Source organism: Zootoca vivipara, chromosome 1 (genome assembly GCF_965207765.1).
Source record: "Zootoca vivipara chromosome 1, rZooViv2.hap1.1, whole genome shotgun sequence".
NCBI classification, from domain to species: domain Eukaryota; kingdom Metazoa; phylum Chordata; class Lepidosauria; order Squamata; family Lacertidae; genus Zootoca; species Zootoca vivipara.
Window position 1 is genome coordinate 51,809,427 of NC_142582.1, and position 25,359 is coordinate 51,834,785.

Below are 25,359 nucleotides of genomic sequence, written 5' to 3' on the forward strand. Positions count from 1 at the left end.
TTTTTGTCCCGGGTGAAACCTCCAGAGGGGCGCCATTGAGGCTCCCAGCTTGTGATGTGTGTACGCAGATGCACGTGGGGTGTGTGTATGCCAAACTGGGTCTTTGACCTGGGTGAAAATGAGCCTAGTTTCACCCCTGAAAAGGGATTATTTAGCCCTCTAGCAGCTGGATCCACAACTAATACTGAGCTGCCCAGAGTGGCTGGGGAAACCCTGCCAGATGGGCGGGGTATAAACTATTATTATTATTATTATTATTATTATTATTATTATTATTATTATTATTATTATTATACAGTACCTGCTGATCTCTGCAGCATTGCTCAAATCTGAAGAGAACCTGTGCATGTGTGTGTGTGTGTGTGTGTGTGTGAGAGAGAGAGAGAGAGAGAGAGAGAGAGAGAGAGAGAAGGGAGGGAGGGAGGGAGGGAGAGAAGGGAAATATAATGTATACTTTTGAAGCCACTACAGCAAGGATGGGGTAACCTGTGACCAGGTATTGTTAGGCTCCTATTCCCATCAGCCCCAGCCAGCGTGGCCAATGGTCAGGGATAACAGGAGTGAAAAAAACTGGGAGGCCACAGGTTCCCTAGGCCTATTGAAGTCGCGAGCAATGCAGCACTCTTAAACCGGCAAGGAGACTGGGAACAAAGCACAGTCATTGTAAGTAGGAGTTCAGTTTTCCATCTGGAGAGCAACTCTTCCCACACACCACCTGTCCACGCTGGAAAGGGAGAATTGCCTTACAACAAGCAGCCTGCCTAGAGATTTCCAGGAGCTGTTGTCTGCTCAGCTCACTCACGCGCTAACGCAAGCAAAAGCGGGCTAAAAAGCAGGGCAAGTAACTTGGGAACCCACTTCCCCTTTAAATAAACTGGTCTGTGAAGAGGGAGGAGAACTCCCTTTTCATGCCGCATGGAAAGCTCCAGTACCTGTAGTTACCGGTAAACTGGTTTGAGGGATCCCTCCTGTGCTTTTCCCAGCCCTTAAGCAGGGCGCATTGCGTCAGAGAGAGAGGATTCCCGCCTGGGATCACAGCGCCTAGCAGTCGCTTGCCGCATCAGAGGCCACATTTTAAGATTATAAACTGAAACTGGCGGGTTAAAATAGGCGCCACGTGGGGGCGGCAGTGAGTTACCGACTGTGCCGCCGGCGCTTCCCAGCGCGTTTGGGCGAAGCTGCTACAGTATAATAGAGCAGCGCGCTCGGACCTTTCTTGCCTTCAGCGAGCCGCCGTAGCCGGGCTAGAGCACACTGCCTCTCGGGCTGCCAGCCTCAGTCGCGCGGGCTGAGCGGTTTTGTGGGATCATGGCGGCCGCCGCTTCTACCCAGCCCGTCGCTGACAGGAGACGCTACCGGCGGGGCAGCACGGAAGCGGGCCGGGAGAGGCTGGAGGACGACGGAGTTCGGACCCTCACTTCAGCTGAGCAGGTGGGGCTGGGAGCCGCCCCCTCTTTCCAGGGACAGGGACTACAACTCCCAGGGTGCATTTCGCGGACGTGCGGTTTCAGGGGTCCGGTCTGTTTCTGTGCACGGGCGGAGAGAGAGCGATGCCCCGTGGCCGCTCTGTAGATCCATTGTGTTCAGTACAGTGGGAATCTCCAGGGTTGTGGGGTGGGGCTTTTTTGAGGTATATTATCTTGTTAAGATTTGGTTTAGCTTCTACTTCTCCATGTGCCGTCTTAAGTCCGTTTCAGGTAGTCCATTGCCCATGGAAGCTGATGCATTAATATGCTTAAGTCGCTTCTGGAGGCTCGCCTAGTCCTCCGCTCCTATGTTTTTTGCCATTTGTCTCCAGAGCTGTCCGCTTCCCATCTCACACGATGGAGTTCCTTGTCGGCACACCTTGGAGAACCGCTTTGCATCTCCTCTTTTCTTGTTTGAAATTTTGTTAGAGAAGAACTGTTTGTGGGGAAACAGGAGAAAAACGTGGTGTGCTGCTGGTGTTCCTCGCATTTTGTGAATTTGGACCCCACTTCAAAACTCGCCCTACCTTTGGGGAATCTATAGATTGGGACAAATGGAGATTCAGGGTGGTTTTAATAGTGGTGCTTCCCCATATCCATCAGCCAAACTTTCCCACTTCCAGCTCACACCTATTTGTAGTTACAGGCACACATCCTATTCATATCCAGAGCTTACTATATCCCTGCAACTTTCAAGTCTGCCTATTTGTATGCTAACAGAAGTGGTCTTAGAAAAATGTATTACTGTATCTATTTTTTAAAAAAATACAAGCAAGGTAACAATGGTTATACAAAGTGTTGGGTTCAAATGATAAGGGGTTCCATCCCACACCAGTTCCCTTTCCACTAGCTGCTATCTCTCACCATCCTTCTCACCCAGTTTTGTCATGGTCACTTTTATCAGGTTCGCCAATCGTGCAGACAGATCAAGTAATCACAAGTAGAATCCCTATGTGGTTCTTTCTTACGTAAGGTCAGAGACTGAATTGAGGGGTGCACAGTGACAATGATGTGCCTGTCTCTGTCCTCCTACACAGTTGGGTCTTCCAGTACCGGTACTTCAATTTAGAAATTCAGTGGTAGTGAAGAACACTGAATTTCTAAATTTAGGTACTGGAACACCGAACTGTGTAGGAGGACATTGCTTCCATAACCTTAAACAAAAAAGTTGTGAGGACTGATACATTTGGAACCAGGCAAAGCTTTTAACATCTTTGGAGATAAAAGGACTAGAATACTAATATAGTGCTTCCCAAGCTTTTCTATCTACAGTATTCCTTTAACAATTCAGACAGAGAAGTGGGTATTTTATACTACATCAATATTATAAACCTTAGTGATTAAGCATTTATTCCTGCCAGTGCCTAATTACTGTGACGCTTAGTAACTTTATGCCTTTATAAAACCTGTTTGAAATTTGCAAGTAAGCAGTTCCTGAGCCGTCTGACTGTTAGGTTTGATTACGGAGCATTGTTTGCAATGTTCAGGGGGAAGGTAGCCATAGAACTATGTGACCTTTGAAAAGTTGGTACTCTGTGGAGGATGATGCTTCTAAAACAGCAGATGATGGGAAGGCATCATCCTGATGTACATGTTTTGAGTGCTCACGGACAACAAGAGGTGAAGAGATAAAAGGCTTGAACTCACAGGAACAAGGGCATAGGCTTGGAATTCAGAGGTTGGGGGCAGAAGAGCTGCAATAAACTATCAGGACTCAGAGAGGATTCTGGTGATCAGCAAGTTACAAGGCTCCATAATATGGTGGGTGTGTTTTTAAACACAACTAAATGTAAGGCTACATCTTTCTCAATATATAGTGAAACACTCAGCAGTTTTGTTCTATGTATGCTGCTGCTGTGGTATTATATTGAGGAACTGTGTTTAAGAACGGTCAAGCAACAAACATAGCTGATTCACCAACAAACATGGCTACCCCTGTGGAATCAATCAAAGGCGTCCTTTCAATCACATCACAATTTTGTTGTGTTAGTGAAACGTGTGGATCAATTTACTGATATATTTTAAGCATTCAAGTTACCTGCTGAAAGGTCTCTGTAATTCAGTGATTATATCCTGTGGTTTGTTCTCTGTGGAAGACATCTTAATTATTGGCCAGGAGGGGATAAAGGGGGTTGAGCTTTAGTTAGTAGGGCATATCCAAGTTCTTCTCAGTTTCTGGAATTAATCAGTGAGAGGAAAGGCCTCTACCTGCATTTGGGCTGACTGTTCTTCAATGCTGGTTGGACGGTCATCTGACTTTGTGTAAGGTGACACATATTTTTAAGTGGGAAATGTGATAGGTATTGGTAGACCTGCTTCCTATGGTGATTGTGTGGTAAGACCTGCATATACTTTCCCTCAGACATATAGATAGCAAAATGGTAGTAATCCAGTATATTTTTATGTTCTTATGTTGTACACCACCTTGTTGCATATGTTTTATGTAGTATTCAGCTCACAATATTCACCAAGTCCACTGATAAACAGGACAGTTAAAAGTATTCCAAAGCTGCAAGTCTCAAACCACTTGTTATGTTAACTCCATTAGGTTAAAGCCTGTCTCTTTTACCATAACAAACATTTTCATTCATATTTCTGACATTGTGTTTTTTAATTGTGCAAAAGTTGGATGGGCGTGGCCAGGTATGCCCCTTCATAAGAATTGAGCTTTTTGGCCGAGGAAGACAGGCTATAGAAGACTGAGATTTAACAAACTTGTGTAAAATCAGAGCATAAATGGATAAGTAGTGTTAGATAGACACAGCTGAGTAGAGCACTTCCTTTGGTTTGCTTGGTTGTGTAAAAGAATTACACAGTAAATCATTTCCAGTTAAATCATGGAAATGACTATCCTAGAGTTTATAAGATTTAAATTATCCTTCTACAGTTGTTGTTGTTTAGTCGTTTAGTCGTGTCCGACTCTTCGTGACCCCATGGACCATAGCATGCCAGGCACTCCTGTCTCCCAATTTTGAACCAATCAGTTGATCCATATCCAGTTCTAACTGTAGCTTCTTGTCCCACATAGAGATTTCTCAGGAGACAGGTGAGGTGATCAGGCACTCCCATTTCTTTAAGAACTTGCCATAGTTTGCTGTGGTCGACACAGTCAAAGGCTTTTGCATAGTCAATGAAGCAGAAGTAGACGTTTTTCTGGAACTCTCTAGGTTTCTCCATAATCCAGCGCATGTTTGCTATTTGGTCTCTGGTTCCTCTGCCCCTTCTACAGTACTGGTTTTAATTAAGTCCTGTTAGTCATGGAAATACTTCATTCTTTGAAGTTCAACTGGCTGGACAATGAACAAATTATGATTATTTATAAATCTTGCTTAACTGATAGTGTCTGACCATCTTTTTCTTGATGGTCATGGTTTCTACAGCTGCAAAGCTGAGCAAAAGGAAGTTATGTAAAGTTTGACCCTTCCCTTCCAAATAGTACTCAACCCTTGAGAGAAGCTCTGAAATTGAGGAGAAGCCAACTGCCTTTCCTAAGGTTCTGGAAAGAAATTTGCTAAAGTCAAAGCATATGTGGCTGGCAAAATAGTTCTTTGTATTAGAAACTGAATGCATTTGATGTGCTGTACAAGGCTGTATTCACACCATACATTTAAGGCACATGAGCTACCCCAAATAATCCTGTGAACCGTAGTTAAAAGTGTTGTGAATTGTAGCTCCATGAGAGGTAAATCAGAGTTCTCAGGATTCTTTGCCGAGATGTCATTTGCTTTAAACATATTGTGTGGATGTAGTCTTGGATTTTGTGGCATAGCTGCCAAGTTATCCCTTTTTTTAAGGGATTTTCCCTTATGCTGAATAGGCTTCCTCGCGATAAAAGGGAAAACTTGGCAGCTATGTTTTGTGGCCTACTTCTGATTTTAGTTGCGCTTGCCACTTTCCACTGTTAAGACCAAAGCAGCTGAAATTACAGTCATCCAGTAAACATGATTACTACGGTAGTTGGATTTGCTTCCTTGCTGGAGGCCTGAGACATCCCTAAGGGGCGATTGCTGCTCATTGTCTCTCCCTAGAATCTGACCTTTAATGGAGAAGGGAGCACTTCTCAAATCCCAGACAGTGAGAAAACATTAGATACCAGGGCAAAAGAGCAGGAAAGTGTCAATTGAGGCTTTGAGGCCCCAATTAAGGTGAGCTGTGGAATAAGGATGTGAATGCTGATGTGAATTTCTTTGTTCATGTAGCCATAGAGTAGGAACACAGCATGAGCTGGTCAGAGACCTCACAAATTTCCCTGTTCTGTTGCTGTTTAAATACCCTGCTACCATACTTCACTCCTTCTTGCACTTCTTCCTCATTGTCTGTCTTTCAGTAATTCATTTACAGTGGTACCTCGACATCCGAATGCCTCGACTTCCGAAGGTTTCGACTTAGGAAGCCGGCAAACCTGGAAGTATTTTCGCCACGCGTGCGTTCTGCGCATGCGCAGAAGCGCAAAATTGCGCATGTGCAAAATGGACGCTTCGACACCCGAAGGTTTCGACTTACAAAGAGCGCCGCAGAATGGATCACCTTCATAAGTCGAGATACCACTGTATTATATTTCTATGCCTCTTTTCACACACACGAATCACAAAGCGGCATACAAATACAGTGGTACCTCGGTTTTCAGACGTCTCCGTTGATGAACATTTCGGTTTACAAACGCCATAATCCCGGAAGTAAATGCTTCGGTTTTCGAACACGCCTCAGAAGTCGAACATGCCACGTGGCTTCTGCTGAGTGCAAGATCCTGAGGCCTAGCTGTTGGCTGTTGAGTCCTCGGTTTTCAAACGTTTTAGAACTCGAATGGTCTTCCGGAACGGATTACATTTGAAAACCGAGGTAGCACTGTAATAGCGTAGTAAAACATCCCAGTTACAACATAAATCATACAAAATTATTTAACAAATCATCAGTAAAACAACCACAAGAAAAGTTGTATTATAGAATTCACAAAGCATTGCAGCACTCATAATCCACAAAACAATGTGAACATTAACAAACTAACAACCAAAAACAAAACTAAGCACTGTTGAATTCACACATACACTTTCTCCATCCCCATGACTCAGACTTCCACTCAGTTCATCAAAAGACGCATACATATAATGCCCGTGGCAGCAACTAGGGCTCTGAGGGTTGGAGGGTGGGGCAAGGCAGGTGGAATAAGTCCTTGCCTTGTCAGCAGAAAATCGCATCACCTTTAAGGTGCTCCTTACTGAAGTGGTGGTGTCTCACAAATAATATAGCAATGCACAGTGTTGGCAGACATTTAGTTATGGCAAAGGCGGCGGGCAAACTAAGGCAGAGCGTAAAGGTAAAGGGACCCCTGACCATTAGGTCCAGTCGTGACTGACTCTGGGGTTGTGGCGCTCATCTCGCTTTACTGGCCGAGGGAGCCGGCGTACAGCTTCCAGGTCATGTGGCCAGCATGACAAAGCCGCTTCTGGCGAACCAGAGCAGCGCATGGAAATGCCGTTTACCTTCCCGCCGGAGCGGTACCTATTTATCTACTTGCACTTTGATGTGCTTTCGAACTGCTAGGTTGGCAGGAGCTGGGACCGAGCAATGGGAGCTCACCTTGTCGCGGGGATTCGAAGAGCTTAGCTTAATATATATTAGCATGGCAGCAGTAGGTTATTGGCCTGCAAGTTTCTCATTCCACAGCGAAACGCTCTCCACTCACTGTTGCCAGTTACGGTACTCTCTCTTTCTCCATATATATATATATTTATAGATGGAACAATGCACTAAAAATGACTCCATTCTATCCAAATGGAGTGCCTCACAACAAGATTTTGCAAGTGTTGTGTCCTCTGCTGCCTAAATATATATGTAATCTAAGCTAAGAAGGTGCTTAGTCATGCTGGCCACATGATCCGGAAGCTGTACACCGGCTCCCTCGGCCAATAATGCGAGATGAGCGCCGCAACCCCAGAGTCGTCCGCGACTGGACCTAATGGTCAGGGGTCCCTTTACCTTTACCTTTAATCTAATGTCTCCTATCATACCAACTATTGATTTTGCTCCCATGCATTCTGTTTGATGGTATGTTTCACTGAGGAGATGGGTGGAGGGCTTCATTATGTGTCTTGATTCTAGCTATGTGCTCTCAAAGGTGCTGAAACCCACAGTGATTCTTGGAAAGTGCTTGTGGTCACACACACACACACACACTGGATCAACCTGGGTTGTGCATACTGTACCGTGCTACATGGGTTGGGATGTCCTGGGAACAGAAGAGCCTTTTTGATTGTGTGCTGCAACACTGAACCATAGGCACATAAGAAGTTGCCTTAGACCAGGTCAAACCATTGACCCATCTATCTCAGTGCTGCCTATCTTAATTTTGGACTAGAGTCTTTTTCCTGGTCATACCTGGAGATGCCAGGGATTGAACGTGGGACATTCTGCCTTTCATCTGTGGCCTTTCCTCATGGGCAGCAGTTGTGTAGATGTGATATACTAAAAGAGCTATAGCTTGTTATTTATTACCATCCACTTCTTTTATGAGCCTCTGTGTTGTTTTTTTAAAACTGGAGCAGCAGCAGCCCTCTTGAACTCAGACACCCTTTTAACAATTACTTGCAGCTGCTGTAGACACTTTTCTTCTTGGCATGCCATGCCATATTGCTCCATTTGTGCTGTGATGGTTGTTTCTTAGTACAGTGGTACCTCTGGTTACGAACTTAATTCGTTCCGGAGGTCTGTTTTTAACCTGAAACCGTTCTTAACCTGAGGTACCACTTTAGCTAATGGGGCCTCCCACTGCCGCGGCGCAATTTCTGTTCTCATCCTGGGGCAAAGTTCTCAACCGAGGTACTACTTCCGGGTTAGCGGAATTTGTAACCTGAAGTGTTTGTAACCCGAGGTATCACTGTAGTGCTGTCTTCTGAGTGCAGAGGGGTTCTTGCATTCTGATTTTTACCTGCCATGTTTTTATGTTTCAGAAAATATTTTGCATACCTGTTACATATGCTGCATTAAATGTGTCCCTCTCTAATGTTTTATTTTGATATTTTGCAATGTTTTGTCTTACATGTTAATTTACATAGTAAATTGCTTTAAGACCTTTGAAAGTAGTGGTGTAGAAATTATTTTAACAATAGTAATAATAAATGCTAGCATATAGTGTTCTCTGCATCCTCCCCACCCATAATTATTATACCTCTTCTTTGTCCCTTTAACTTGTTGCAGACAAAAGTAGAAGATATAGTCCAAGAGGTCTTTGATGCTTATAAGACAAATCATCATGATGCGCAGTAAGTTATTGTGTCCATGCAATCTTTCCTCCACCTGCTCCATATTCTTGTTTGACTGCTGATTTATATACCCCATCTCAAGTTGTTCAGGAGGACTCCCAACTTTCTGGAGAGGCTTTTGGGGAATGGGGTGTGCGTGCAGGTAGCTGCAATAGTGAGGAAGTGCTGGAAGACTTTCTTGTGAAATGCCTTTCTTTCTCTTAGGATTCAAGCAATGCCTTCATACAGAGTTATGGTACACTCATGTTTACAATACTTTAGATGTTTCTGGTCATTCCATCACAAAATGGATATTGCTGAGGTGGCCCCCATGCCTTGCCTGCAGGTTAGCATTGGAAGGAAAGCTTCGACTGGCACAAATGGGAGCTTTTCTTCCAATACACACTGCTAGGGTTGCCATATTTCAAAATCCAGACAGAAGAGTTGTTGAGCTTTTTTTTTAGTTTTGCCCAAAGTTGAGCTTTTTTTGGCATATGACAAAAAAGTTTTCCAGACATATGGCAACCCTACCCACAGCAGATGCAGGGGCCTGATCCCCTTGCCAGGTCCAAATTGACTCCTTGGTTCTGCTGTTTACCTAATAAAAAATAAATAAAAACCACACAATTGCTATTGTGTGAATGATGTCGCTTCAATTTTGGCCCTTAATTTTGATAAAAGATGTCTCAGGAGGGACATGAGCACAGGTTTATGAAATTATGAACAGCGACTTCCTCTCTCTTCTCATCTTTGCTTAAATGGTCTTGCGTGTTCTCCCTGGTCCTCCCTGCTCTCATCTTTATCAGCTCCTCCTGGAGTCCTTTGCTCTACAGGTATCATTCTTCTAGGAATAACTTAAGAATACTTCCTCTATCAATCCTATCTGCGCGGTTTCCCTCCTGTCTCTCTCTGCACTATTACCATATGGAATTCAGATGAGATGCCCACTGTCTTGGATGGTTGTAAAGGAGGGTTAAACAAACACACATGGCTGTAGAGCAGTGTTTCTCAACATTTTTTGGGCCAAGGCACACTTGTTCCATGAAAAAAATCACGAGGCACACCACCATTAAAAAAGTTAAAAAATTTAACTCTGTGCCTATATTGACTATATATAAGGGTAGGAACAGAGATAACAATTGTGACTGGGGATGGTAGCCTTATTGTGGAATTATTATTGGTGTTGTTGAGTTGAGAGCTATAATCTTGCAATCACACACTTATCTATATTTTCACAGAGGGAGGCAGAGGGGAAGTGAAGGCAGTGAAAGTAAGGGGAGAGGGCAAAATAAGGTAGTGGGTGGGAGGGAGAAGGAAAGTTTTTCCTGGGGAGGGAGATATTGATGGGGAAGCGGAAGGGTTCTTCTGGTTTTGGCTTTTTGTTGCTTGTTTTCCTTTTTTCTTTATCTTTGTCCTGGGGGGGTGTCGGGGGTTTCCCTCTGGGGGGGGAGAGGTTCCCTACCCTCTCACCTGGGTTGGGGGGTGGGAGGGGCCCTCTCCTCCCTATCTTTCCCTTTTTCCTTTCTTCTCTTCCCTACTCCTCTTTGGGGGTGGTTGTTTCGGCGGCAGCAACGGCGCCAGCGGAATCGGGGCGTCCCTTGGCTCCCGGTGCCCCGGTTCTCCACGTGGCTCCCCGATGCGGTGATCCCTCACCTGGGGGGGGCTCCCTCCTTTTCCTCTTCTCCTGGGGCGGCTGGGGTGGCGACGGCTGCGGCGACGAGGCAGGGCTGTCGCGTGGTGGGAGGTCCCGGTCTTCGGAGCTCTTCCCGGCCACAGGCCGGGCGCCTTTGGGTTAGGTCCGGCGGGCTCGCTGGGGGGCTTTAGCGGCTCCCCGCTTGATCCGCCGGGCGATTCCGACGCCCACGCGGCTGCCGCGGAGTCTGCGGCCGCCGCGGAGTCCGCAGCCCGGCGAGTGTTCTCGGGCCTTGAGGCCAAGGGGTCCGTCGATCCTCCGGCCGGGCGCTTTCGGTGTCGCTCCGGTGGGGTCGCCGGGGGGGGCCTCCAGCGGCTCCCCGGTCGATCCGCCGGGCTCGCTTGGTGCCCGTGTACCGGCGGCGGGCTTGCTTGGTGCATGTGTACCGGCGGCGGCGGGTCCGGAGGCTAGTCTGGCGGCACGGGCACGCTGGTCGCTCTCAGGAGCTTCGCGCTGCTGTGCCGCGCGCCATCTTGCCTCGCCAGAAGTCTGTCAGTGTGCCGCGGAACAGCGGTTGAGAAACGCTGCTGTAGAGCACCTCCATGGCTTTATGACTCTCTGATCGTTTGTATATCTTTTGGCCTATCCTTCAGGTTTGTTTTGCAGCGAGAGAAACACTTCCACTACCTGAAGAGAGGACTGAGACAACTGACAGATGCCTATGAGGTAATCCCTTCTGGCTGAAGGAGTTTGTACTGTTTCCTTCCTGCTTATATTCTGTTAGTGGAAAAATATTTGATGATGGGTTAACATGATTATGGCTCATTATCCTTCTTGCTTTTTCTACCACTGGGGTTTCTTTACCTTTTCTCTGGAATCTGAGGTATCAGGGGACTTCCTTTACTTTTATAGGCCATAGAAATCCATTTTCCAGGAGCCACTTCAGTTGTAGTGCTGGCTCCTCTGGGGTTGAAAGCTAAATATTTGTTACCCATGTCTTTTGCTCTGTCCATTTGGGGATAATTGAAAAGAGGTTCTCATGTTAGCTCGGGATTGTTCGAATAATGAAGCTATTCTTAAAGAGGTATGTAAATTCCCTTCAAAAATTGGTGTCCTTTATCCTTCTAAACCTCTTACTTTCCAGTTCTGATTCGCCTTCTTTGCCTTCCTTTTGTTGGGGTATGGCAAATGCAGCTGTGTCAGCCATGGATTTTAACAGCTGTCGTTTTCTCTCCCAAGTGTTTAGATGCCAGCCGCCCATGGTTGTGCTACTGGATCTTGCACAGCCTTGAACTGCTTGAGGAACCCATCCCGGAATCTGTAACTTCAGAGTAAGATTTGTTTTATATTTCACTTCTGTTCCTGCAAAACACTTTGCCATTCATTCCGAGCATTGTTATTATGTAACTGCTGTGAGTCGTTGTTGAGAAGCTCAAAAATTATGCAGGCGGCTTCTGTTGATGTCTCAGAAACCAAAGATGATCTTTGGGCAGAGCTTTGAATTAGGTGTTTTCAGAGTTTCTCTTTTGTTAGCAAGCTACTTAGTAAAGTTGCCTATCTAGGCATTTGGAGGTAAATTCAGAACTCAAAAGCTTAGAGAAATAAGGACTAAGTATAACCTGAAAAAAACTTTCTGCTCCACTTTCTGACTTATAAATTATAGGAGAAATTAACTTCCATAAGTCTTCCTTATCTTTGCACAGTGTGTTGCCTCTCTGGGCTAACCTCCCAATGTCCCTGCATGATGCATAAGAGCATTTATTGAAATACAACAGTGCATTGTCTTGTTCGTCTTGCTCCAACAATGACCTCTCAATAGCTTTTTCCTCGAGTAGAAGCTTTTGGTGCATCTTGTGATCAGCAAAGATGGTGGCGGTAAGAGATCAGCTTCAGCCACTAGGAGAAAGAAACCCATTCCCTCTAGGGCAGGGGTTCCCAACAAAATTTTCTCGAGGACCCCTCATCGAGCCGCTATTGTGACAAGGACCCCCATTAATTCCTAATCCTAAAATTAAAAAGTGAGAGCCAAATTAAGAGTCTTTTTATATTTTATATTTATACGTTTTTTACAGTTACAACAGAGTACTCCATCAGTATACAGTTAGTTTTAATTTTCAGTTCTTAATGAGATGAACCACTTTTTAACCAACGGTCCATTTTTAACTACGCGAACTGTAGCTTCCGCGAAAAACAACGCTTTGTTTACAAACACTACTGTACTATTTTGCAAAGAGGCAGCGCGCGCCAGGGAGGAGGGAGGGGAATGGAGAAGACAGGGTATCTGCGCAGTAGTGCACAAATGAAGCCGACGCACGCAAAGCATCTTGGGGAAGTGAGCGTTAGTAGAATGCGCGCGCTGCCTCTTTGCAAAACAGTAGTGTTTGTAAAGCGCCACCTAACGGCATACAGCAGAACTACTGCCTCCATCTAATTCTAGTTTTGCGCTAGACTCTGCTCATGCAGGAAGCGGCCAAAACAAAAAATCTGTTATCATACGAAATATATTTAATATATTTTTTATTCTAATAGCATCTTGCGGACCCCTCTGGCATAGCTCGCGGACCCCTGGGGGTCCGCGGACCACCTGTTGGGAACCACTGCTCTAGGGTTTGAAAATCTGTATCTGCAGAAAGGGTGGTGGTGGTCAGGAGAGAGAAGGTTTATTGCATTTGAAAGAAGTATTGGTTGCAAATTGTTTTTCAAAGAAGAGAAGTTTTGCAATTTGTAAGGAGAGAGAGGGAAAATTAGTAAGCTTGAGTTCCTTTCTGCAGCCAAGGAATGATGTGTATAATGAACGGAATAGCAGGATGGTCACTGGATTGTAGTGGAGACAGACATTTTCACCCAGGAGGAGTTGGGTTGAGCAGAATTTGAATGGCAAAATTTTGGGAAATGTTGAAAAAAACCCTCATTTTGGGGGGGGGGCGGGAGTGGAATGATTTTTTGGGGGGAAATTGTAATATTTGTAATACTTTTTAACACCCTTTACAGATTTCAATTCACTTTGTTACTTTAGGAACATAAAATGTGTTCTGTATAACTTGGTTATACATTAAATTATCCTGGTTGGTATTTCAAAAGTTCAGATCCGTATCCAGGAGCTACTGTTGCTGCGAAATATAACCATCACAGAAAGGAGTTTCGTTCCTTTAATCAGCATGTCCAGAAGGCACTCTGGATGCTGTTTTGCAATGTTGTTGCCACCTACAACAAGATTTGTTGTAGATGAGTAGATTAGCACTTTCTATGACCTGCCCCCTTTGGTCTGGGGCTGGATGTGTTGCATTTCAACGTGTGACTACTGCAGTTACATTGCAAACATTTCCATATACACATATATTGCGTGTACGTTGATCTTAAATTAAAAGACTTGGTGGGGGGGATTCTTCTCAGTGTTACTTGTTTCTTAATACAGTAAGTAAAATGCAAATTACAGTACAGTACATCATTAAACAATGCCCCAAATCAATATTTTAAGGGTGGGGAGAGACAAACCCTAATTGATCGCCAAGGCAGCTTCTGTCCCAAAATAGATCAGGGGGAGAGCCTGGGAAAGGGCGCCTGTAACCGACCTTTGTGTATATTGGGATTGAAACAATAACAAACAATGGAATAGCATGGCAAAAGCGGAGGAGAATGCTTGTTCTGCTGTTGAGATTCAGCTAGATGGCTCTGGTGAGAGAGAACCTTCCAAATAGAGTCCAGGGGGTCCTTCGTGCAAGTGCAAGGCCTCCCTCGCTTTCTGCTGATATTTTCCTCTCCCGCTGCAGTTCTCCTGTACCTCATCCCACTTGTGATTATTGGGAGCAACTTCTGGTGTGTTGGGGGATGTATGTGGACCCGGCTGCCAAGGGAAGTGTGAGAGCCTCATTATTTGACTGGACTCCAGCTTCTCCAGATCCAACCCAATTCGTTTAGTGTCCGAGTGGTACATTCGCTTCAATTTCCCCCTTCCTCCTGCGCTATGTGGCAATGGACTGTGGTGTCACTGGCGCAGTGTCAAACACTGCTGCTAGTATAAGAGCTGCGGTCCTTATTTCTTAGCCCGGGAAGGCCCTGTGCTGCTTGTTTTGTGTTTAAATGCTTCTTGCTTATAAAAACTAATCTTGCCCTTGCTCTTTCATCTGTGCCTAGTGTGTGCCAGTTCCTGAGCCGCTGTCAGAGCCCCAGTGGAGGCTTTGGAGGGGGACCGAACCAATACCCACATCTTGCTCCAACGTACGCAGCCGTCAATGCTCTCTGCATTATTGGGACTGAAGAGGCATACAGTGTTATCAACAGGTAAAAGCGTAGGAGGGACCCCCTCCCCTCTACTCAGATCCAAGATATTAGGTGAAGCCTGAAGCATTCTTGACCAATGTCTGCGAGTACAGTCCCCCCCCCCCTCAGCCTTCCTACTTGCTGAAGAAGAAAGGTTATCTGGTAAGCTGGGCAGGTGGCCCTTTCCCAACACAGCCTTTGCCACAATGTGCTGCTTGGTGTCTACATCCACCCCACCGCCTCCCGTCCACTTGTTGGTAGCTTCCTTTGCTTTGAATCAAGGAGAGCAAAGCTCTTCTTGGCGCTCAGGCCTCTCTTGCACTCCAGGACCTGAGAAGGGTTAGCTCTATATTTAGAAAAAAAGGAGTCTGGGTGGTTAGTCCAGGTTCATGTTTTTATTCTGGGTTCTGCGGTTCCACTTTCACCGTTAGGCATTCCAACGTACACCTCAGGCACGTCACCTTCCCATCTTGCACCAGCCAGGCATCCCCACTCAAAGAGTGGCAGTGGCCACAAGTCACACGTGGCCTGATCTAGTCCCATAGCGCACCATGGGACATTCGGTGCTGAAATGGTCAAAATCAGTCTCTGTCTGTGAGCTGTGGGTCCAAACATGCAGGTTGTGTGAGATGATGTATTTCTTTTATTTAGGCTTGTACAGCAGGGCAATGGAATAGCAGGTTTTACCTTGACATGAAAACACAGTGGTGGGGACAAAGTCAGAAGAAGTTGTGGAACCTACTTTTTGGGTGGGAAAGTTGGCGGGGGGCTCTTATTGGCTGGGTTGCTATAGGATATTATGACATGTTGGAGGGGTTCCTCAGCCAGCAAAGAACTGAAACCCCCTGGCCTAGATGATCCTGCAGCCCGTTTTCACTCATGTGGGTTGGCTCTTCAAGCATCTCATTTGTTTTTTTCCTCTTAATAGGGATAAATGTTCTCTATTGTTTTTTCAGAGAGAAGCTTCTGGACTATTTGTATTCCCTGAAGCAGCCTGATGGCTCCTTCATCATGCACATAGGGGGAGAGGTGGATGTCAGGTGTGTTGGAAATGTTTCAAGTATTTCTTTCATGTGATGCTAAGCAGCAGCTTAGGGCTCTGATGAAATTTTTGTGGCAAGGGTGTTCATAGAGAGTTTTGTCTTAGCACAGCAAGCATTCATCCTGTTTTGTAATAGTGCAGCTAAACTTCAGTGGAGGAATAAGATCCTGGCTTCTAATGTTAGGAAGATTATGGGAGCCATTATTTGCTTCTTTCAGCTGTAAGTGATGTTAAATATCCCTGGCTTCTCCCTCTAGGGGGCAGGAAAAGGCAGTCCTTGGCTGCTGTTCAAGAGAAGTGCTTGCATGTGGAAAGAATGGCAGACATGGCCAGAGTTTGTTTTGGTGCAGCAGATTCTAAAGCTGAAGGAGAAAATCTTTTTCAACTTGTACAGTGGCTTGCTGTGACAAAACCATTTTAAATGAAGCTCTGGCTCTTCTTTCGGGGAAGAATGTAATATTTATTTTTCTTCCCCTGGGATTCCAATGAATAATGTTGTGAGCAAGGCTTTTTCTGTCTTAATTAACAATATTGAAAGCCGCTCGGTATCTTTCCGTGGCTACTAATATAAATCTAGGATACCAGTCCCTTGGTACATCAAGGAAGGGAAGAAATGGATGCACTGGGATAAACTCTTCTGAATTTAGCTTCTGGTGTACCTTCCATTCTAATAACCTCATCCAGAGTAATTTTATTTAAAAACAAACCAAACATGGTCTCTCTCTCTCTCTCCCTCTTTCTCTTCTTCCCTCTCCTCCCACCCTCGCCAACATGCTGATTGAGTGCATTGAGCAAATGCCTTCTCATGGTTGCTCAGATATTAAAACCAAGTCTTGAGTATACAATGACTTAACTTCCAAGTGCTCTCTTTGTGACATTTCTACGGTCATGGCTGGGTGGTAGATTGTGCAGTTTAATATGACTGGTGTTTCCCTGACAGCAGTAGCTCGGCTTGCATCATTCTTCAGCCATGTTTAGAAGTTAAATAGTCTCATATTTAAATCTCAGGAGTGCGTATTGTGCTGCATCAGTGGCCTCGCTTACCAACATCATCACACCGACTCTCTTTGAAGGGACAGCGGACTGGATAGCAAGGTAGGAGAACACGTAGCTCTTGTTTGGCCTTGGACACCCAGTGCTTCTTTGGTTGCCTAGAGAACGAGCAGGAAGATATTTGTTGTATTGGGGACAAGAAAACATCCTGTGTTTTTGTATTTTATTTTTGAACTAGATGTCAGAACTGGGAGGGTGGGATTGGTGGCGTCCCTGGCATGGAGGCCCACGGAGGGTACACTTTCTGTGGACTGGCGGCGCTGGTCATTCTGAAAAGTGAGCACGTCTTGAATCTGAAAAGCTTATTGGTAAGTAACCATTTGTCAGCTTCGTTCAAATTCTCTCTGTGCTGCTGTTTCACCATTTGCTTATGGTTCAGATCCAGAGCTCCATTGAGCAGACCGCTGCTCATGGGCGGAGAAGTGAATTTTAGCATTCCCCGTAAAGCTGCTCCAGAGCGTCAGGGTACCCTTCAGAGCAGAACTGCGGGTGGCAGAGTAACCAGTGAAAATCCATTGCCTCTTCTTCTGCAAATGAAGGAACCCTTTGTGGAAGAGGCACTCTAGATGGAGTGCAGAAGGCACTGTCATGGGCATCTCAATGCCAAAACATAGGATCCCACTGGATTTCAGTATCTGGAATTGGGATTCCCCCTTTGCCCTGCCCCTTCTGTTCTTGCGCTCTCCCTAAAATGTCTGTCTGTACATTCACAGCACATATTCATAATCATTCCTTTGAGCTCTGCGTTAATTGATTAAAAGGAAACATGTACCATTTCTGACATTGTTTTATAAACTTGTGAAACCCCATTTTGTCTGTAACTGCCTTTCAATACGGGCATCCCCCCACTGATACGTGATTAGCTTGCATGTGACCATGCAGCACCGGGAAATAAATGAATAAATATTTGATTCAAACCTGAAATGGCAGGCTCTCGGGGCTATTCATAAGATAGAAACACGACCTCTTGATGTTCACCAACGCAATTTTTATCGGTTTGCTTGGTTGCCTCCTTGAGTTTAATTATCGAAAACCTCTTCATATTTTCCGTGGCATCCTGGGTATGTTAGATTTTGCTGCAGGAAGCACATGAAGCATGTAGGGGACGGGGGGACGGGTGTGTGCCCTCAGACTCCCCAAACTGTGCTAGGGGACTGCTGTTCTCTGTGGCTCCCTCCGTTGATATGTCTTCTGGGTGTAGCAGGCCCTGTGGCTGCACTGAGCAATAGTGATGTTTGCTTTCTCTCCCTGCTAGCACTGGGTTACAAGCCGCCAGATGCGTTTTGAAGGAGGGTTTCAGGGCCGTTGCAACAAGCTGGTAGATGGCTGCTACTCATTCTGGCAGGCTGGCTTGCTGCCTCTCTTACATCGAGCCCTGCATGCCAAAGGTGAGTCTGAGCACCACAAGCTTGTCCACGATTCCCCAGGTGTGCTGCCCCTGTCACTTGTTTCCTCTCACCCCCAAACTGTTAGATGTGGAGACTTTTGTTTGAGGAGCCTAGCGTGAGCAAAAGGCACAGAGACACAAGATGTGCTTCAGTGCAGCATTTGTATTCTCTGTCCTTGTGTAAACTAAAAAAATAATAAGAATACCTCCCTTTCAATGTTATAGTAGAACCGGCATCAACATGTCATAGGACTGAAAATAACAAAGCTGTTGGGGGACCCATGAAAAATGTCATTGTATCAAAGAGTGTCACGCCATTCTTCCTCAGTACTTGCCCTCCACTCCCCCCCCCATGTCCCTCATTCACCTGCTTTTTTCATGCTTACCTCCCTGCACCTTTATAGCCAAACTTTCCAACTCCACTTAACTGCTGTCCTTGAAGAGATTTTGCGAAGCTGATGGGCTGTTGATGTGACAGCTGCACTCTGAGAGGCAAAGGGGACCCAAGCAATAACTGCACTTTAAGGCAAAACCGTCACCCTCAACTGGGGTGGGTTTTTTTGGGGAGGGGGTTCCTGGGAGGGCTATTTATGAGCAGAAGTAGTGGATGCCCTCCTTTCTTGCCTCTCTCTCCACTAGATGCAAGAGGGCAATGTAATAGGTGAGATTTTAAAATATTATAATGGACAGTTGCTCCACAGAACTCTCTGTTTACAGATGTATCAGGGTATAATTTGATTTTAAAAGGACCTACTCATCTATGGAAAAATAGGGTTGTGGTTAGTTACTAAGCAGTATAGTCATGGCATCCATATGTACAAGGAAATCTCCAACGCTTTCCTCGCTTATTGAACGAACAGTGCTTGCTTGATGCTCTGTGATTTTAAAACTTCCTGAAATCTCTGGATGTGGCCAGCGGTCAGAGGACCAATCTGAAGCGATGTGGGGCATAATGGTTTGTTTATAAGCATATTTGTGCAGGGTTACCGGTTCCTTTGGCATACCAGCCCAGAATGCAGCTAAATATCCCTGTTGCGCTAACACTGTAGGAATTGGCAATGGTTTAAAAGTGACAATAGCGGGGAGCAGGGGTTATGTTGCTTTTAAAAGCAAAATGAAAGCACACTCTGCAACCTTCTTCTGTTGGACTTCAGAGATGGAATACTAGCCAGATAAACCATTTTGCACCGATGTAGGATAGTGTTTAAACACACAGAGAGGAGAGTTCTATTCGCAGGATGCAATGAATTTCTATTATTACGTTAACTGCCTCAGATGAACTCTGCCAGCGCATGCTCCTTGCGTGCTTCCCTTCCACCTTTCCTTGTCCCATCCCCTCCACAAGCTCCTGCTTGTTATCTGCTTGCTGTCCTCTTGAGAACACTTGCTTTCTCTCATTAGAGTAAGGAACAAGGAAATGACTGCCTGATAGCGAAAATGGAAGGCTTCGGTGAGGACAAGGCCAGGAAGTGGGTGGCCATAGCTCCTTCCTTGCGAAGCAGAAGAAGGGAGGGAGGGAGGGAATGCAGTCTTCCATTTGGTGTCTTCCTGTTGCCCTGCTCTTTCTCCAGTGGAAGTGTTAGCCTCTTACTGGGGTTTTTGTTCCTTTTAGGTGACTCTGCCCTCAGTATGACACACTGGATGTTTGACCAGGAAGCGCTTCAAGAGTACATCCTACTATGCTGCCAGTGCCCTGCAGGGGGCCTCTTGGACAAGCCGGGCAAGTGCGTGTTGGTCACCCTGAGGAAATTTCAACTTGTGGCTCAGCATACAGCAGGAATACCCATGACTGGGATTAAATTGACAAGCAGTTTTTTAAACAACAGAAGTACAGTGGTACCTTGGTTCCCGAACTCAATCCGTTCTGGAAGTCCGTTCGACTGCCAAAACGTTCGCAAACCAAGGCGCAGCTTCTGATTGGCTGATTTGCCCCGGAAACAATGCCGACAGCTGAAACGGATGTTCGGCTTCCAAAAAAAGTTTGCAAGCCGGAACACTTACTTCCAGGTTTGTGGCGTTCGGGAGCCAATTTGTTCAGGAGCCAAGCCGTTCAGGAACAAAGGTACCACTGTACTATAAGGTGAAAGAATATCACAAAGAAGAAGAGTACGGGAAACTAATCTGGCACCCAACTTGGGGCTTTGCGTACCCTGCACTGAAACAAATGGAGATTTTGCCCCAGAGGGTGGCTGAGTGGAACAGCTGGGCTTTCAGTTTCTCATTGTGTATGTTTCTACCGCCAGGTTCCGGGATTTTTACCATACCTGCTATTGCCTCAGTGGGCTGTCGATAGCACAGCATTTTGGCAGTGGGGACCTTCTCCATGAAGTAGTGCTAGGAGTGCCAGAGAACCGCCTGGTAAGCTATGCCAGGATGTGGCTGTGTGTGTCCTGTGTGTGTCTTAGGAATGAACCCAAGTAAAAGTGACACAGACCAGGAAGATGCTGCTCCGATCCATCCCTAAATCTGTTCTATCACATTTCCCATATTTCATCAATGGGTTTTTAAAGGAAATCAAATGAAATTTGCATTTATTTGCGTGTTTAAATATGGAAATTGCGACATAATTTGTTATTTCTGACCATATTTTCTCTCAAAATGCACGCCTTTGAACAATTTTCTCCTAAAACACAAATGCTTTCATATTGCCATTTAAGCAGAGACGTGCATAACAAAATTGGAGAACTGCAGAATCCAAAGGATAACTGTGTTCTGATCTGCATCTTAGTCCAAGTGGTGCAGAACAAGTCAGTTCATAACAGAATTTCCAATCACATACTTTTGAATAGGTAGAAAGTAGGCTAGTGCTTTTGAGGATGCCATTCGGCTGCAAGTAAATCCTGTCTGCAACTCATAATCCTGGAGATACTATGTGTGTTACAGCGGTGAATTGATTTCATTCACTTTTTTCGCCGCCTCACTGTGCACTGGTAATGGCAGCCTTCATTGGCTCCATGCCTTGGCATGAAGGCTGCTTTCAGACACTCCTGCTGCTGCTACTGCTGCTGCTAAGACTAGTGGGATAGGGCAGGGACTCTGAATCCCCTCCCTTCCCTACCCAGAGCCATGTTAAAAAGGTCTTCAGACAGAGCTGCCTCTGCTACTGAGGAAGGCAGGTGGTGACATTCCACAACCAACAGGCCTCAAGATCCTGTTGCCTCTGCATCTCCATAGGCCTGCCTCTTAAAGATTAGGGTAGAAACGTCTCAAATTTGGTGTGTGGTAGTTTTGGGTTTCCTTTATATTTTAACTCTTCTCATCAGGAAAGTGTTGCAGAAATTTGGCATAAAACCTTCGCTCTCTGTGACAGCCAAAGGCAGAAAAGGATACCACACAGTGGTTAGACACTGAACCACCCATACCTCCAGGTATAGGGCAGTATATAAATTCTAATAATAATAATAATAATAATAATAATAATAATAATAATCAGGCAGGACCAGAAATGGCGTTTACAGAGTGTGTGTGTTTGGTGGATCTGAGTAGCACACTTGCCACACCAAATAGTTTGCTGTTGTTGCAAGTTGCATGGTGGCTATGGATGCTTAATTTCACAGTGTTTGAGATAACAGGACTTGATGGGTTAGGAGGAAGGAGGTTTGGGATAGAGAGCAATGTGGATAAGGCAGAATAGGAAGTATAGTGAAAGAGGGGTGCTTGCTGAGGCTCTTGTGTCTTTCTGCGTAGGCAGTGTGAGCTCCAGATATGATTTCCTTTGGTTTGTGAGCTTTCAACAGGCATAGCCTTCCCGTTCTCTTCTATGACCCTCCATCCCAAGCCAGATTCTCCTGCTGTGTGGTATGCGTCAAGCATGATTACAGCCTTGAACTATGAACTTTGCTTCTCATTGTGCATTCCTTATTCCTCTCATGGGGAAAAGTCCCTCTTGCACTGGGAACATTTTGAAGAGAAGCATTTCCTTGTGAGATTCCCCCTGTGCTGCTGTGATGATGACGATGATGCAGTGAATATCTCCTCAGAGAAGCTTGAACAAGGCCAGCTCCAGGTTTGGGAGGTGGGGCTTGGCAAGATGCCCTTTCTGTGAAACCACCCCTTTCCTTTGTTGTGTCACTGCAACAGCTGGTAGGCAGGCAGTGATAAGGAACAATCCTTACCTCCAGCTAGAGGAGAGGGCAGGGAGAAAGGGTTTTGTGGGTTCCTTGCTGCTGTTGCTGCTTGCCCACTTGGGAGGCAGGTGGGCTGGCAAGCAAGTGGTGGCACAATGGGAAGGAGCGTGGGGTTGGTGCGGAGGCCTTGGCAACTGCTCAAGGATAATGACCCTTCAGAGTTGAAAATATGTGGATAACGTCTAGTAAACTCTCAAAAGCAGAGCTGAGAAAAACTTCAGTGGTCAGGATGCTGGGCTTCAGACTCCTGTAACTCCATACATACTGCCATGAAATATGTCCTTAAATAACCTGCTTTCATTAACTTACCTAAGTTGACAGACTTGGCTTCTCTTGCTATGGCACTGGTGAGAGTAGACACAGTTTCAACTTTAATTCCTGTTTGTTTCCTTCCCTCCAACAGCAGCCTACGCACCCTGTGTACAACATCTCCCCTGACAAAGTGGTGCAAGCCGTGATGCACTTCCTGAAGAAGCCTGTTCCAAGTACAAAGGAGGAGCCTGTTGCTAACTGAGAGGGGCTGCTGCCCGGGTGGACCCTGTGCAGTGCCTTGTCCTGCCGTTCAACGCATGGCACTGCAAGTCGTCTTGGTCATTGTGGGGGGGCCCTGGCCCTGGAGCTAACTTTTTGATTATTTTCAAACTGGGCTCAACTTTTGTGTGTGCATCTTTTGAGAGTTCTGCTAGCCATACCAAAACCTGATCAGTTTTCAGGACCTAGTAGCAGATTGGCTGTGTGGTGGCATACGGTTAGACATGCTGGCTGCTCATTTGTGTGGGACGCTCTCTCACCTTGCAAGCAGGAGCAGTTTTGGTTTTGAAACAATGCAGCATGTTAGTATCTTAAGCATTTGGCAAACCAGTTCTGTTGTTTCATTTGCACTATGCTAAGTATCTTGGGGGTGGTGGGGCCAGCTTCCTAATAGGCTGATTACTGGCCTAGCCAGAGTTGGTGCCCTGATCCCATACCCTTACAGGCAATATCTTCTGTCCATTTATACTCCCTGAAGCTATTCCAAGTACACTGCTAACCAAGACATGGGACTCTGGCTTTAAAATGTAAGCATATTCTGAGTTAATAGTGTGCACATCAACACTGTATTCGTTGTGTCAGCTGCTGGAACACATCCCAGGGGTGTTGTCTTGGATACCCCCCTTGTGTTAAGCTCTTTTCCATTATGTAAGGGGTGGTGAAGGTCTCACTCTGCATCGAGCAAAAAAGAGGCCACCGGCAAGATTCTGTGCAAAATTCTTCCCCTCTCTTGCATATTGGTACTAGCCTGCCTAGTGGCAGGACTGACAATGTAATAATGTTTGTGCATTTTATTAAACATAAACTAATTCCTTTCTTATTATCTGTCCAGTTGTGACCGTTCATAAAACTTTTTGATGCAATTGTATTTAAGGCTTTAATTTGTATGTCTGCTAGGAGGGCCCTTTGGTACTCGTCTGCATGTTTGGGAGGGAAATCACAACATTTTCCTTTTGGGACTGTACCGTTTGCAATGCTTTCTCAAGGCATGCTTATTAGCGCTTACTTCTAACCAGTGGTCTTGAAGCTGCACAACACTTCTGTTGAAGCTAAGCAGCCCTGATATTGAACCCTTCCTGAAAACTATATGTAAACTGAACTCTTGGAGGAATCAAAGAGGTAAACAATCCTAGCCTTTCGTAAGCAGAACAGACTAATACATAACCTGTAGAACCACTGTCATCCTTAATGAGTACCATAGTAGCCTCAACAACAGGGCTTGTGAGATTTTAGCTCCATGCAAGTAACCATGTGCGGTGAGAGTGGGGCTGTGTGCTTGCCCTGTGGTTGTCCCCTTGCATGGAGGGAAAGTCTGAAGCAGGGAAGGAAGCTGGTTTAATGGTCATAGGCTGTTTTTCTCAGCTGGAACCCTGAATACCCAGGGTGGCAGCTCTCACCGAGACAGCCTATATGTGCTCAAACATGCTTCAAACCTCCCCACAACATGTAGATAGCATGGGGCAGGGTGATATTGCTTGGAGATATAACACCTGGAAATTATAATTTACTTTTCAAGCAGCTGCTATTGTCTCCTTATTTTGGGATGAATATAGATAACTGTTAAGTGGTATCGCCACTGGAGGAAGGCGGGAACAACATATTGGAAGGTATTTTTCCTTTGTTTGCTCCTGGCTCCTCTTTCTGCTCTCTTCCTCTGTCCTTACCAGGTTTCTAACTCTCTCCTGGTTCCATATCTCTCTTTTCCCTCCTCCCAGCTTCCATTTTCAGCCTTTGGGAGGCTGGTGCATTCCAATGACATTTCTCTTTTTCTTTGGCACACCTGTACCTTGAGCTGCCAAGCCAGGCCAGGCCCTGCTAAAATAAACACGACACTTTTATACATGTGCTCAGGCAACAATCCTGAGCACATGTATAAAAGCAGCTTTGTGGGCCAAACTGGTACTTTGAGAGGAGAATTAAAGTGTGTTTAAACTGCTGAATGAAAATTTCAATCCAAGTTCAAGTTGCCAGTAGCTTGCAAAATTGCCAGGATGATTCTGTGTTATGTGCTTTGATTCCATGCAAACACGGAAAAGCTTTAGAATTTGGCGTTGGGTGGGTGCACAAATGAAGGCTGCAAGGATAGGTGGTAAAATGGCTGGACAATGCTTGGTGATATTTCTTAAGGCAGAAGGATACGAAGAGAATTTCTGGACATCAAGTGGATTTAAAGCTTTAGCAGTGTGTGCCCTACCTCTGATGCCTGAAAGTGGCATAAATCACAGCTGGAGGTGTTAGATGCACATTGATTTGGGCAATACACTACAAGTGTGTTCTCAATCCAGCTTTGTGGACTCTAAATTTGAGTTTCTTTGGTGCAAAACTTAGCCCTGCCTACCTCTTCTCTTGAAGGGATCATGGCTTCTTCATTAAGTCTTCAAAATCTTGACCAATCTGAACAGAAGACACGCTGCAAGCTGCTTCCGTGAGGGTGGAGGGGGAAGGCACTGAACAATATAACTTCCTAGGTAGTAGTGAAAAGGGTGCTTGGGAGGCAGGGTTGTTAAAAGCAACTTCATTCCCCTTGTGGGAAATGTGATTTCCAGGGAGATGTTTATGCATAAATAGCAGAGGTATGCTCTTATTGAAGAACTGCTGACTAGATGACAATTACTAGAGCAG

General features: G+C 45.5%; 2 protein-coding genes across 3 annotated transcripts in view; one reads left to right on the top strand and one right to left on the bottom strand.

Annotated features, from left to right (window-relative positions):
* The window catches only part of RAB15 (RAB15, member RAS oncogene family), a 30,997-nt gene extending 29,827 nt beyond the window's left edge, over positions 1 to 1,170 (bottom strand). For both annotated transcript variants that reach the window (XM_088663448.1, XM_088663453.1), the window contains exon 1: positions 933 to 1,170. The gene's annotated coding sequence lies outside the window, so the exon portion shown is untranslated. The remainder of the gene's footprint in view (positions 1 to 932) is intronic.
* On the top strand, positions 1,132 to 23,605 carry FNTB (farnesyltransferase, CAAX box, subunit beta). Its single transcript, XM_035126113.3, has 12 exons — positions 1,132 to 1,431; positions 8,661 to 8,725; positions 10,991 to 11,063; positions 11,577 to 11,668; positions 14,472 to 14,618; positions 15,554 to 15,637; positions 16,648 to 16,734; positions 16,871 to 17,000; positions 17,948 to 18,080; positions 19,692 to 19,803; positions 20,323 to 20,437; positions 22,610 to 23,605. The coding sequence occupies exons 1-12, from the start codon at positions 1,309 to 1,311 to the stop codon at positions 22,718 to 22,720; spliced, it is 1,272 nt and encodes a 423-aa protein (XP_034982004.1). The 5' UTR covers positions 1,132 to 1,308; the 3' UTR covers positions 22,721 to 23,605.
* Positions 23,606 to 25,359: the final 1,754 nt, after the last annotated feature.